Source organism: Stylophora pistillata, chromosome 14, assembly GCF_964205215.1.
Source record: "Stylophora pistillata chromosome 14, jaStyPist1.2, whole genome shotgun sequence".
NCBI lineage: Eukaryota > Metazoa > Cnidaria > Anthozoa > Scleractinia > Pocilloporidae > Stylophora > Stylophora pistillata.
In genome coordinates, this window is record NC_142532.1 from 18,386,610 (window position 1) to 18,401,823 (window position 15,214).

General features: G+C 38.1%; 1 protein-coding gene across 1 annotated transcript in view; it reads right to left on the reverse strand.

The window, feature by feature from the left end:
- Positions 1 to 13,263, reverse strand: part of LOC111325683 (dynein axonemal heavy chain 6) — a 69,499-nt gene extending 56,236 nt beyond the window's left edge. The window contains exons 1-9 of the mRNA XM_088745543.1: positions 12,843 to 13,263; positions 9,053 to 9,382; positions 7,972 to 8,460; positions 6,231 to 6,334; positions 3,644 to 3,706; positions 3,142 to 3,409; positions 2,883 to 2,988; positions 2,571 to 2,744; positions 160 to 318 (exon numbers count right to left, since the gene is read on the reverse strand). Of these exons, the coding sequence (XP_088601669.1) occupies positions 160 to 318; positions 2,571 to 2,744; positions 2,883 to 2,988; positions 3,142 to 3,409; positions 3,644 to 3,706; positions 6,231 to 6,334; positions 7,972 to 8,460; positions 9,053 to 9,382; positions 12,843 to 13,121 (1,972 nt within the window). The 5' untranslated portion in view covers positions 13,122 to 13,263. The remainder of the gene's footprint in view (positions 1 to 159; positions 319 to 2,570; positions 2,745 to 2,882; positions 2,989 to 3,141; positions 3,410 to 3,643; positions 3,707 to 6,230; positions 6,335 to 7,971; positions 8,461 to 9,052; positions 9,383 to 12,842) is intronic.
- Between the last annotated feature and the right edge of the window lie 1,951 nt (positions 13,264 to 15,214).

Here is a 15,214-nt window from a genome sequence, read left to right on the forward strand (position 1 = left end):
GAATGGACGAGGAAAGAACTTTACTTCTGGACCAACCAATTGTAAGTGTTATCAGACACGTCTTAAAATCTGATAAACCCAATTCATTTAGGAACCCATCAGTCATACTCTTTACCATACCATAAATGGTAACAATTAAGATAATTTTTACATGCATACCTCCTCCTTCCTCAGCAGGAGGAACATTTAAAACCAGCTCCACCAGTAGGAGTGGAACTGCTTTTTTTTCTTCCTCGTCATCTGTGCCAAATTTAACAATATTTTTCTTCTCCTCTCTCTCAAGGGTTGGTTCCATCAGACTCAGGTGCACAATAGATCCTGTATGGTATTGAACAATGAAGTTGACCACAGCCAAAATGTCAAAATAAAGCTCTAGCTGTTTTCCAGCAGTAACTTACCTGTAGGATCTATTATTACTCCCTAAAATCGCTTAGAATTTTTATTTGTGCGCGCGCGACTCGCGCGCGTGCTTTGAGATTATGTAAGTTAAGGTGGCTGGTACTAGTTTCCTCTCGAAGGGGAATAGGTCACTCTTGCATCACGCGCGAGAGAAACGTGCGAAAGAAGCGCGAGAAGACGAAAATTCAAAACAAAGATGGCGGCGCGAGGCTTTTTTCTACTTTTGTAAGAAGTTTACCTAACGGCGTGTATTTGATGTGTTAAACGGCCACTGCGTATGCAGGAGATAGAAACGAAGATAAAGAAGACGATTCTCGGAGACATAAAGGTTGCTTCACATCTAAACGAAATATCCAACCGATATGAAATCTCGCGACGGCGAAAAAAAGGAGAACTCAAGTGGAAGATAATCTGTCTTAAGTGAAAGAAGACTGTGAAACTTCCAGGGAAATAATATAATATAATATAGCCAGAAGTTGAGAGCAGGTCCTTTAAGATGAGCCCGGGAGGCTGTCTTTGACGGCTATTGAATGATTTTCGAAGCAGTAAACGTCGTAAACATCAGATCGTTGGTGCTCGCGCGAACACACGCGATAGTCAGCGGTAGCTATAAGAGATCATGAGCAAATGTCGATCTTATAGAATTCAGATTTTTAAATGCGTGAGAACGCGCGTGGGAATTGCTAAACTTACGAAAGCTATTGCATGAAAACAAGTCCAGTGACCCCTTCTTCTTATTGTTCCAATATGATAATAACGTTGAAAGGAATCGTCAGAAAAAAAAACTAGGAAAATCTATGGAAGGACATTTGCGATGCGTGAAAATGGCCTTTTTCTAGATTTTCTGAAATTCCGCTCCGTAGAATTTTTTCAAAATCTTTGTGCATTTTCCTTTTCAAGTGCCGAAAGCAATCATTAAGAAAAATCTCGGGGTCACCGGGTTAGTTTTCAAATTATTTGAGCCATAAGCTAAAAAATAGGTCTGAATAATCCTTTGAAAGCGTTGCCATGGAAACTGCTAGTGACGAAATGACCCCTATTTTTAGATAGCCAATGATCTCATAATTCAACCCTGTAAAAGTGTTCAACTGGCCTCGATCAGTCTTTTTGTTTTAACCTTTCAAAGTTGCAAACCATCAAAAAGATGAAAACTGGTACCAGCCACCTTAAATGTCGTCAAAACATCACGCGGACTTTTTTTTGACGTGTGCAAGTTTCTTTTTGAGGAGTTGAAAGTTTTGAGTTTTTGGAGTGGCAATTTGTTTGGCGGTCATTGGTATTTACCGTGTTACGAGTAAACGAGTTTGTTTGACTTCCGTTTCGCTTCCGAACATGCGCCTTTGAGGAAACTTTTTCAAAAATATTTAAGTGTTGAGTGATCAGGGGAGTCATTTCAGGCAATGTTACTGAATATTGCCCCACTTTCTGTCACTCAAACCATAACAAATGAATCAATTAACGGCAGCTTTATCGTCCATTAAGGCATACTTTGTGCAAGCGGGTTCATTAAAACTCACCACAAGGTGACTTGACTGTGAAACCGTACAATGCCTTAATCTACCTCAGCTTCGATCTCATCCTCATCTTGATGGAAAATCCAAACTGAGGATTTTTTTCTTTTAGGACAGACAATATTGTGTAGTCTGCAGTGTAGCCCTGTCATTGGGACCATTGTTGACACTGTAGATACTGAAGATTTGACAACCTTTGCAGAAGTCATCCCTGAAGTCACGTCACTTGACTTTGATGATAACTTCTCGTAAGGTTTTCCAAAATGTCAGTCACTATTTAGTTCTTATTAACCGAGCGAGAGGTCTGTATGGGAGAATCTTGACCGAGGTCGCCACTACAGACCGAACGCAGTGAGGTCTGTACCAGCAACCGAGGTCAAGATTCTCCCATACAGACCGACCTAGCTCGGTTAATAAGATGTTTATTATATGGCTGTCTTATATGCCAATGTTTTATATTCTTTGTACCTTTTTTTTCTACACTGGTCTAAATGCCGGTCTAGATGGGAAAATCCAGACCGCTTTCAATATTGATTTCAGCCAATCAAATTCGTGAATTCGGTAGTTCCCAGTCCTTGTGAGACACAGCCATATAATAAAAGCGACAAGAACCCTTCCCAGGACCACTCTAACCCTACTGAGCCCACGGTAAGTACCTACCTAGCATGGAAGCAGCTTTAACTTGAGCTAAAAGAGTCCTCGATGCAGTTAGTACGAGCCTCCTTAGAAGCTCCATCACCAGAAAGTCAATCATTCTGATGAAACAAGTCAAACGATGGAGGACTCCTCTCCATTGAGACATCTGAGTGAAAGAAGGTCCATATCTAACCTTGCCTGAAATACAACATGACAACCTAGATGTTTTACGTTACCAATACTTTTAGGCATCCCAACACTCATTCAGTGTCATGATTTTTCAGTGAAAGAGATAAAAAAAAAAGTTCCCAAAGCCCACCTTTTCAGTATAGTTACCTTTCTTTTTCTTGCCTTCTGTGTCGGCTGGCTTCTTTTTCTTTTTTTGTTCTTTTTTTCGTTCTGGGTGAACCCATTCCGTAAGTCCTTCTTCTTCCGTAATTTTCTGAAAAAAAAATCATAAGAGCTGGAGCTAAGCATTTAAAAAATAACTGAATGCCTGTCAGGGCTCTGTAGTTCCTGAAATCTAAGATGTTTAGTTCACAAAAGATCAGATTTAATAATTGCAAATATCTTGCAATTATTCCAAGTTTCCTACCTCGCAGGCCTCTTTTACAATCTCTAGTACTTTTACCCTCAAGGCAGTAAGCTTTTCCTTAGCCTCTTGTGCTTGTTTTGTCTGTGCATCCACAAATTCCTTCAGAGTAAATGTTTTCTGAGGATCAACATGAAGGAGACAAATTCCTTCCTCTCCTTCACCTAATCCTGTTATACTGCTGCTGGCTTTCTCGCATAGAGCTCTTACAAGGAGAATAGCTTGTTGTGAGGCTTCTGTTGCCGAAAAGAGTGAACTGACAACTTCAGATCTGGAAAAAAAAAATAATAATTCACTTTCGAAACTGTTTACAACATATAAATATCTTAAAAGCAAGTTTCAAGAGCCTTAAAGTTCTAGAAAATAATGTTGACACTGAAAATTCATGATCTGCCACCTATTGCACCAGCAGTAATGAAAGTTTGTGGTAAGCAGGAAGTTTGCTGGGACCAAAAGCAACAAAAGCAAAAACAATTTTGTAAAATAAAACAAAATGTGTACTAACCTGCTGCTGCAATTTCTCTGAAATCTGACATTGTTCCTCCAACTTGTATAACCTTTCCACAATCTGAGAAATGATCAAATAAATTTAGCTTTTATTCAAACCCTTTCACTCCCAAGATCTCTCTATTCATTCTCCTTACTGTCTGCCATACAATTATTATCATGTTAGTTTGGAGAATTTGGTCTTGGATCAACTTGTAATCCTCTTATTGATATTTAACAACTATTTGCTGAAGTGGAGGTGGTTATAGTGGCGGATATTTACCGAGCCATGAAGCGGTGAGGTAAATATCCACTGCTAACCAACGACACTAAGGTGAATTAGTTGTTTTAGTATACACTAAAACAGTGAGATAATATACACCACCGTCGTTAATTTGAGTGATTTCTTCGCTTGTCACAGATGCAAACCTAGGCCAGGGCTTGACACTAACTTTTCAACTTACTAGCCAAGTGGCTAGTCACATCTTAGATGTTTTTAGATGTTATGACAATTTCAATCTGTTTACTAGCCAAAGTGGCTAGAAGAAATTGAAAACCACTAGCCAAAAGTGAATTTCTACTAGTCTGTGGCTAGTGGGCTACCGTTAGTGTCGAGCCCTGGGGACGCCATTTTTTTCCCAAGTTGCTCAGAGGTAAATAGCAAAGGATATTCTGAGTTTGACAAGCCAATCAGAGCGCACCTTCAATGCTATCCACTGTTTTAGTATAATACTAATTTTCTTTATTCTCAGCACTTAATGTCTGCATGATATTGCCTTGATATTGCACATGTATGGAGAAATTCTGTCTAATGGCCTGACTCATGGGAGTTAAAGAAATTCGCATTTGTAAAAATAGTCATGGTTTTTAAGTGATTTAACCGTTTGATCCCTCAAGGTGACCAGCATCTAATTTCTCCTTACAATATCACCCCTGGAATCACACATTTTAGGTCATGAGAATAAAGGAAATGATCACCAATTTGAAAAGCTCTAAATTGTTGGACAAATTCTCTTTGACAGCACCTCAGGAAATGTTTGGAGGACAGTATGGACAATATGCACACTGATGATGTTTAGTTCTTATTAACCCATTAATGGCTGCAGCTTTTGTGGAAAACTGTGTTTTGAAGCTAGTCGAGCAGATTTCAGGTCACTGTTGTGGTTTTAAAAGCTCAAACTTACCAAAAACCCCTTGACAGCTCGTGCACTCGACGGCCTTTCGATCCAAATGCAAAATGGCAGCCTGGAAATCTCGGGCACGCGCAGAAAGCAAAATTTGGAGATAGTTTTTAGGGTTGAAAAGTTATGCCCCACTTACGACTTTAACTTTTCTCTCTTTCTCCAGCCCTTTTTTCCCCTCTCCTTGCCTGAAGTTTCTCCTCACTTGCTGGAAATTTAGTAGACTTCATTTTGGTGTAGAGATTTTTCAGAAACTACTCATTATTTTCAAACCACATGCTCAGAAAGGTACGTGGGTAATGGAACAAGATTTTCATCCAGATTTTCAGGTAAAATTTACATGGTTTTTTGCCTATTTCTCCAATCTCCTTCCCTCAATTGTGCTCATTCTGGTATCGTTTGTAAGATATTTTCAACCTGTCCAAGTACGTGCTCAAATTCGTGCTCCAGGGTTAAAAGTGATGACGTCACAAGGCGTAAAAAGGGTGTGGGTCCCCATGGGCGCATATGGGCGCACTGGACGTCAATAGGTTAACAAGCGGAAGGTCTGTAAGGGAGAATCTTGACTGAGGTCGCCAGTACAGACCGAATGCAGTGAGGTCTGTACCAGCGACCGAGGTCAAGATTCTCCCATACAGACCAACCTAGCTCGGTCAATAAGATGTTTATTATATGGCTGTGTCTTATATGCCAATTTTTTATTTTCTTTGTACCTTTTTTTCCTAGACCGGTCTAGATGCCGGTCTAGATAGGAAAATCTAGATCGCTTTCAATATTGATTTCAGCCAATCAAATTCATGAATTCAGTAGTTCCCAGTCCTTGTGAGACATAGCCATATAATAAATACTGATATTAACAAATCCATTAGCAAAGCAGTGACCTAATTGGTTAGTGTGCTGCACTCCGTGTGGAGAGGTACAGGTTCCAGACCTGGCCAGGGACATTGCGTTGTGTTCTTGGGAAAAACACTTTACTATCACAGTGCCTCTCTTCCCCCAGGAATATTAATGAGTACCGGGGAATTGTCAGTGAAGACTGATAAAAAGCTGGGGGGGGGGGGGGTAACCTCACAATACTGGCAGCCTCTCTAGAGGGGAGTGGTAATACTAATGCTATGGAAACTGGGACAAGTTCTACTGGATGGGGCAATCACTTGAGCAACAAATACACTACAATTAATACCACAGTCTATAATGAATTCTTGCATATCTCCAACCAAGTTCATAAAATAATGTAACTTCTGGAACCCTGCCTTTCTAAAGGATAGAACACACTTCTCAGTGGAATAGAAACTTTTATCTTTCTCTTTCAATTTTTTCTCTTTTTTCACTTATGAGCAAAATCACATATGATTGTAAATTACCTTGTACATTTTTTTTAACATTTATGGAAAGTTCTACTAACAGAAGAAGCACAATACTTGCCTAAACTTGGTGAAGGTCGGAAAACCAAATATTATATTAAATATTTTCCTCTCATAAAGCCACCTCTTTAATGGCGTAAGTTCCGAATCAAATCCTTTTCTGACCTAAAAGTAAACATTGAAAATCAAGTAATGACCATCAACACATTTTGAAAATGTGAAAGATGATGTAATGCAGTGAATGACCCAGGCACACTCGCAAAAAAATGCACGTTCCCAGTAGGAGTCAAACCTACAACTTTCCAGTTAGCAGTTCAGTTGCTCTACCACTAAGCTATGAGACTTGTGGTAGGCAACGCCATTGAACTAGGTCCATGGTGACAAACGCCTGTATACTGCTAGAAATGTTGATACATGTACATCATGCTTCTACACAAGGATGATGTGAATAAAGAAGGTAAATTCTTGAAGATATTTGGATGTGTGTGCAAGAGGATTCAGAGCAATGGATATAAATTAGTTTGTTATAGCAGTGTATATTTAGTTGATTTGATTTGTGATTTAGGGAAATTGCTCTCTCACCAAATAAAATCTTACAAGTCAAAATAATAAGTTGAAGTAATGACAAAAACAACCATAGAGCTAAGACTGAAAATAAAATGTGATCAGGAAAAAGTAATTATGGAAAAGACTCATAATGGAGAAGACTCCCATGGATTGCATAATTATGAAGAATTTCAAAACAACAAATTCAATTCTTTACGATGTACACGCCACAATATACATGTACCAACTTTAAGGTGTGAATATATATATCTTATTAACCAAGCGCTAGGGCCCTACTGGGAGAATATTGGTCCAAGGTCTTGACAGTACGGACCGAGCGCAGCGAGGTCCATACAAAAAAGACCGAGGGCCGATATTCTTCCAGTACGGTCCCGAGCAAGCTTGGTTAATAAGAGATTTATTATACGACTGAAGTTCAAAGGGATACAAGTGTGGTATCATTTGGGACTGAGAGAATATTGACCATCAATAGAGCATTTTGATTGGTTGATTTTAGTTATTGGCCCTCTGACTGCCCGAGTCGTGTAATAATAATCTCTATTGATAAGAATCTACACATGTCCAATAACTAAGAGGTCTAGAATGGAAACAGGCAGTTCACTTATTAGTTCTTCCTTAGGATTGAGCAATATTTGTTCAGCATGCAATTCATAAGACAGTGACTTTTTAATTACAGCCAATGGCTGAGCACCATGCTGTGTTTAATTGCAAAATTACTTCGGTTTATTTATTTGTCTGTACACATGTTATTATATATTGGCAATCAAGCAAGCAAGCAAGTAACAAGCTTAATTCTATAGCTTCTTAGAAAGTTTTAGTTTCCCTCCCACCCAAACCATAGACAGTTTTGATTAGTGTCTCTAATTTATTCCTGATTACTGTACCGTTGTTTTAGTGTATCCATCGAATACCTTTGATGTAATAGTCTAGTGTTTTACCTACATAGGATATATACATTTAATGAACTGTCTAGTCCCAAAAAACGAACCTCTGTCTGTTGTGGTGTTTAGTATCTGTATTATGTGAGTAAATACGCAATTCAGTTAATATTTAACTGCTATGTATTTATGAATATATTAAACTTCAAACTTCAAACTTCAGTAGTGCTCTCAACTACTCACCTGCACATGACTGCTGAGGTTGAATTTTAATCTCATCCATTGGGGGACAGAGGATAAAATTGGCGGGGAAGGCTGTCTGATTTTTAAGCTCATGACTTTATAAGGTTTACCCACCTGTGTAACAGCTGAAGCAGTGACGGTAAAATACTGCGGGTTTGACTGGGCTTCCTGTGACGTCACACAAACCAAGTCATAAGGATTGTACTGTGCAGCTCTCACAGCTCGGTTCTTTGGAAGACAATACACAAATTTCCCATCATCTTCTCGGATGTATAATCGATTGATATTGTTATCATCCTCGTCTGGATCCTCCCCATTGGCAATTGCATCAAGATCTGTGCTCATGTTTAACCTTTGGCGCAGCTTCATAATCACATCTGATACGTCACAGTTGATCAATTCTTCATCACTTAGTATTCCCTGTGAAAGAGACTTTGGTTTATTTCCTTTGAAGTCTGGTTTTAGGCCTCTAGGTGGAGGAGGGTGCAATTTTCCAGAGGAAGCCCGTAATTTGTGAGAGAGAGGTCTATTACTCGCAGTTTTACTTGAGGTCACAGAGTCGGTTTCGTCAACACTCTTAACAAACGATCCAGCTGATGATACCTGGAATGATTAACAGGTAGATTCTCTATTAGTACTGGTTGGCAGAGTCGTCTATTTAAAAGTAACCAAAAACATTTTAAGCTTGCAAAAATGGTCACAGGTAAATTCTCTATTGTTGTATACCCACAATAGTCTTCCACAATTAGCCACAAGCATTTTAATCATAGAACTCCCAAGATCTGATAATTAATTCTCCCGTGTAGCTACTACACATTTCCTTGTACGTTAGTTAAGAGAATTTTAGTGTTAGATCAAGAAAACAACTTCTACCTACTTTGTGTTTGCTGGATAATGTATGCATATTGTAGGGAGAAACTATAAGTTAATCACTTCTAGGAGTTAAACTGTTAACAAGTAAATTCTCTATATACATTTAGCTTTGTCTACGTCAAGTAACCACAAGCATTTTTACCACACAAACCTGGACTATAAGTACAATTTCTTATAGTATAGCTGCAGAATTACTATACTTTTAGGTATAACCACAAATATTTTTAGCTTCCAAAACTACACACAAAACATCATACATTTTAAAGAACTCTTCTGACCCAGTTGATAGAGTTCCAACTTCTGAATATTAAGAGGAAAATACCTGATCAACCAGTCTTTCGCTGTTAGAAAATTCACTTCTCTGATCCAAATGTAAGTTTTCTGCATCATTAGATGCAGTGTTGTCTTCCTCTAGACTCGAAAAGGCAGCACCATTTGCCACTTTCAAATGCTGTGGATCCAATTTTGTCTCTCGCTTTGGGAGGTTTCCTTGCTCCAGTTCCACTCCTCCTTGCTTAACTGAAACAGTTTCTTTAGGGAAACCCTGATTTCGTTGTACTTGCAATCTGTTGAAATCTCTTCTGAACATAGTGGTTCGATAGTTACCCATCGTCGACCTGGGACCACCCTTTGGAGGTGGATGAGGTGAGCCCTGTTAAAGATTCAAAAGCAAACAAAAATGGTCCCCTCCAAGGTTTTCCAGATGAACTGGCTACTGACAAATTTCTTACTCAATGGAACCTAGATTTAACAAAGTGCCAAGGGACTGGGGAAATTGGTTCGTTATATCAAGGGTTCGTTGAATCAAGATTCTGTGGCATACATTTTACTGTACCTATATAGCCGGGCTGAAACTGAAGTATCGTTTGTTATACCGAAGACTTCATTATATAGAGGTTCATTAAATCAAAGTTCCACTGTACTATAATAATTGAACTTCCCTTTGTGACCACCTCTCATAAGCAATGCTATTTAACAAATGAATCGCTTTTTTCAAATACGAAAAGCTTCTAAGTCAAATCACTATGAATGGAACTTCTCGTAAGCAATCACCTCTCCTAACTATCCACCTTTCACAAATGACCACTCTTAGAGATGCATCTTTACTATTCCCAATTGTTTTTACCATCTCCTAGGTGACTACTTGACAGACAATTAAGGCTTAATCACTCCTGAATGAAAATTGTTTCAACAGATGTCACAAAAGTGGAGCTCCTAAATGTGATTACTATATAGGTTTTGATAAGTATGCTAGCAAAAGGGTGCGCTCACGATACTCAACTTAGGGACCTTACCCAGTTAGGATAGTAGGGACTTTAAGCAAACTACAACGGCAATGGCAACGAGAATGTGGAAAAACAATAGATCTAATTGGCAGAACAATAGCCCAGCACTTGTGTTTTAAAACTTTGTACATTTCTTAGCCGTCCTTTGCAAAACAACGATGTGAAATCACCAAAATTTGCGTCATCTAAGAAGCTAAACCACGGCGGCATATTATTTTAATTCACATTTGGAACTCAATGCTACTTTTATCCGTTATGCTGAGTTTGAGGTCTGGCGCCCTATGAGATGGTAAACACATGCAGCCATTTTCGAAATCCTAACTAAAAGTAGAAACTCGTTTTTTTAATCGACATCTTCCATGGCGTTGCCGTCCTGACTGCTTAAAGTCCCTAGTAACACCAAGGAAGAACATTGATTAAGAAATTAATTTCTATTTTAAATTAGAATTTTGAAATGGCTGCAGTATTTATACTGTCTCTTATGGCGCCACACCTAAACTTCAGCATAACGTACATAAGTAGCTTTGAGTTCCAAATGGAAATTTAAAAATAATTTGCTGTCGTGGTTTCCATTTGCAGATGATGCCAATTTTGGTGATTTCATATTGTTGTTTTGCAGAGGACAGCTAAGAAATGTAAAAAGTTTTAAAATGTATGTGCTGGCTATTGTTCTGCCCATTAGATCTTTTGTTTTGCCACGTCTTCATGGACATCGTCTTCACGTCATCGTCATGGACAGTTTGCTTAAGGTCCCTATTACCTGCAATATGACCTTTGACCTCTTATCAGCCACGACCTCCTGCAAGTGACCACCTCGACTTCACATTTCAGGTGGTTACTTATGGGAGGTTTGACTCGATTTCAAATTTTTTGCCAACCACTTTGGTGGAGATCTTACCCAAAACTTGAACTTACCCAAAACATTCATCATTTGAATTTATTTAATTTATAGTTTATTTGCATTTACACACGACCCCAAAAGCTGTTCAGCTTTAAACATTATCGTGTCTAAATAAAGGTGTTATTATTATTATTATTATTATTATTATTATTACTATTTAGACAGGTAAAAACGAATGATATAAAATCCCGACGTTTCAGCGACTTCATGACGCCATTATCAAGGGTACAAATGAAAATAAAATTAACAAATGTGAGTACAAGAGTTACAACTAATTTGCATAGGGGAGGTAGCTACACAAATACTTTAGTACGGATAGAATCCGTTTGCATGTTCAAACTCGGTGTTATTTGTTTTATGTAAAGCATCTCGTTGACAAGACAATAAAAGTATTTGTGTAGCTACCTCCCCTATGCAAATTAGTTGTAACTCTTGAACTCGCATTTGTTAATTTTATTTTCATTTGTACCCTTGATAATGGTGTCATGAAGTCGCCCAAACGTCAGGATTTTATATCGTTCGTTTTTACCTGTCTATGTATTACTAAATCTTTGTTAATATTAATTATTATTATTATTATGAGAGAAACATAACATTCAGATTGGCTAAAATTGAATTAAAAAAAAAACCACAACAAGAACATGTACATTTTGAGAAATTTTGGCTGTGATATTTGTTTCTTTGTTCTTTCACCATTCCTATTTTTGCCGCACCACCTTGCATTTACCTGACTTCCTTTAAATAATCATGTCTCCTTAATTAATTCTTTAACCCTTGAAGTGACCAGCATCTTATTTCTCCTCACATGAATACAGCTGAATCATTTGTTATGATCATGAGAATAAAAGAAATGATCCCCAATCCAAAAACCTTTGATAGTTAAACAAAATTCTCCCTGCTAGTATCAAAGGAAATGTATAGAAAAGAGTATGGAGAATAATTCTGGATACTGATGTTAGGGTGTCAAAGGTACACGTAAAGTAATTTGGTAATATCAACCAAGTTGAAATTGTAAATTGGCCACCGTAAAGAGTTAAAACGCTGACATTTCGAGCGTTAGCCCTTCATCAGAGCAAATAGTGGAATTGTGGGTTTATATGCAGAAAGTGGAGGTATGCTACTGGTGGGAACATTGCAACAAGAAAACTCTTTATGGTGGCCAATTTACTATTTCAACTTAGTTGATACAACCAAATTAGCTTGTTACCCCCACTGACACAGCACCACAGTTGGAGCAACTTCAGAATACCCATTTTATACCTAAAGTAGTACATTTTTTGCAGCAAGTTATTTCGCGAAGTATTTTTTCCATAAGAACTTATTTCAACAGATCAAGCATAATCTTAAAATCTGACAAAATTCAAACAATTAAAATATTTACGCTATGTGGTCCTCCCAAACATTCAAGGCCCTTCTCACTAACTCATGTGCAGACAACTTTCGCTTGTTGGGAAGTGTAATTATTCCCTCAGCTTTCCCCGCTACAAATCTTTACATTTTGGATGGGACGTATAAACAGACCTCTTTAACCCCTTCGCTCCGACGAAGGGCTAACGCTCGAAACGTCAGCTTTTGTAATCGTTACGGTGGCCAATTTACCATTTCAACTTTGTTGATATATCCAAATTATTTCTTTAACTCCTGAAATAAAGAACCATTAGAATTGCAGCTATTGTTTTTGGCGATGTGTACCATGAAATACCATGGGGCGAATGATCATGAGCGATTTCACAGCGTCCATGTTTCCATGACACCTACACTGTAAGTTTCATGTCATTTGCCAGGATTCACTGACAAGTAGAATTGTTGTTGTCGCTAAAAGCCCAGAAGCGTCCTAAGCAGGAAAAATAATATTTTAGAATAACTCCTCTCCCACCAAACCCTCTGGTAACTTTTTCTCCGTGTTTATCGTAAGCTAATTTTACCTGAGTTGAAGTCTGAACTGAAGATGGCGGAACGGGTCGGTACATTGCTCGAAAAACTTCAGAGTTTTCCGGTCGGTCATAAAGGCGAGACTTCAAGGAATCTATGGCAGCTCTTCCGTCATTGATGGTTCTTTTAACGGGTTGGTTTTGTCGATCTGTAGAGTCATCACGGCGTTCTATTCGAGAGAATCCTGAGTTTCCCACAGAAGAACGAAAGCGAAAATCAACAACAGAATTGTGGGGCACAATTGGATTTGGCTCGTCCGAGTCGTTCTCCATTTTTCTAAGTCATAACGATCCTTATTTTACAATTTGGGAATTTTTTTCTCCTTAAATTCATATTTTCCACGACTTCCACTACAGTTTGTGTTTATCATTGCCGAAGAACTTTTCTGGCTGCAAAAGGCCGTAGTAAAACACCGTTCTAACAAGCTCAGTCATTGGCTTATTCAGAAATCCCGCTCCTTTTTATTAGAGGTAATATCATTGGTCAGGTTTTGAGATAAGGCAATAAATACCTGAGCTTCCAGCATCTAACCACTTTCCTGGCCTGTGCCTTACCCGAAATCTTCTTCTTTTTTTTGCTGTCTTTCACAATTAAAATCGAAGCATGATCACTCTCAACAGACATTTTATCTTACATTTTTGGAAAGAGCCTATGGATTTTTGTTATGGTCAGGTCGGGCAGATGAAAAGAGAGAGTTTTTTAACTTTCTTGTAATTCTGATGGAACTGCAGAAATTTAATCAAATCCCCTTAATCTTGTCACTCTCAAGATCTCATGAGAAATTATCCCCACTGTCTGTCCCTTTGATGAGAACACACAACTGTGCATCTTCAGAAATAGTCCATGTCCACTTTTAATCAGGGAATTTAAAAATTCAAAAATTGAGGGCATAGGTGGGGTTAGAAAATCAAAGAAAAAAATTAAGTTAGTGTAGTTAAATACAATAAAATTAACTGATGCAGCTCTCAAGTAACCATCCCAGAACTGTACATGCACACTGCTAAAAATCTCGCAGCTTTCATTTGATATCTCAAATCCAAGCAATAACATAGCAAAGGTTTCTAAACCTCTTAGTTATTTACAGACAAACTGTCTGCTTCTTGAGAAACATGTTTTTTCATCTTGAGCATGGGAGAAAGAAAAGATTCTGAGTCCCCATGAGAAATCGAACCTCAGACCTTCAGATTCTGCAAAGACATTGCCAGTCTGAGCATTTTCCCCTGATCATCCTAAAAAATCTGTCTATAGAAAGTCATGCTTGTGTCAATCATCAGAATCTGTCAATTAGGATGTGCTTTCAGTCATTTTCCTGCCAAAGAGTCAGCTTCTTTGTATTTCTTTGGAAGTGCCCTGAATTACACACATCTTGATTGGTTCTTACTTTTGATCTACTAGAGGACAGAATCTGACGCAGAGATGACATCACCATTGACAATGTTTTGCTTCTTTATTATCATTATAATATAGAAAAAATAGAATACATGTTACCAGGGTTCTTCAGAAACATGATTGCCTGCGTTTTGAGGGATAATTTAGGGGATTTGACCAAACCACCGCTAGTTCCACTCCAGAATAGTTCATGGAGAATGTAAAAATGTGGTAAGAACATACAACACACAATCAGCTGTGCCTCGTGTGCCACATTTTCACATCATCTGTGATCTCTTAATCCCTAAACAGATCCACAGCATCAAATCTCCTTTTGAAATATTTACATTTAACTGAAAGGTATTTTCTAACTCAAATTTATCACAGTTTAAATTACTTAGCAACAGGACTCTATTTCATCCAATTGTCTCTAATGATAATCTTATCACTTGTATGTTTACTGACCACACTGGGCTCCAATTTGCTCCAGTTTCTCATCTCAGAATATCATTGGAATTGTCGTTCTTTGTATGGACCCAAGTGGAACCTAATGAGGACTAAGTTACAAAGTTTCAAACAGATGCAATTCTTCAATGCATGCAGGATTTAAAACATTTTTCCAGCATATAGAGACAAACGGCCGCCAGAAAGACAGCAAGCGATAACAATCAACTGCTGCATACATTAATGCGATTAACAAAGGCAAATGAAGACACAAGTTAAATTAAACCCATAAAATATTCATAACATTAGCTTAAGCGCAGATAATTTCTCACTTGCTGTGAAAAAAGGCAATATAACTTGCTCAATAGACTTAAAGCCTTAAATAAAAATGAACGAATAATTCATACTTCTGTTGTGAAGCAGACTTCAATTTCAACCTGACGAAATGAAACGGAAAAAATTGCCAAGCTGTTCGCAGGCATGGTAGCAATGGTCGAAATGATCTACTTCCCGTCTTCGGGGAATATATTTTGGTATGATTTGTCGCTTCCAA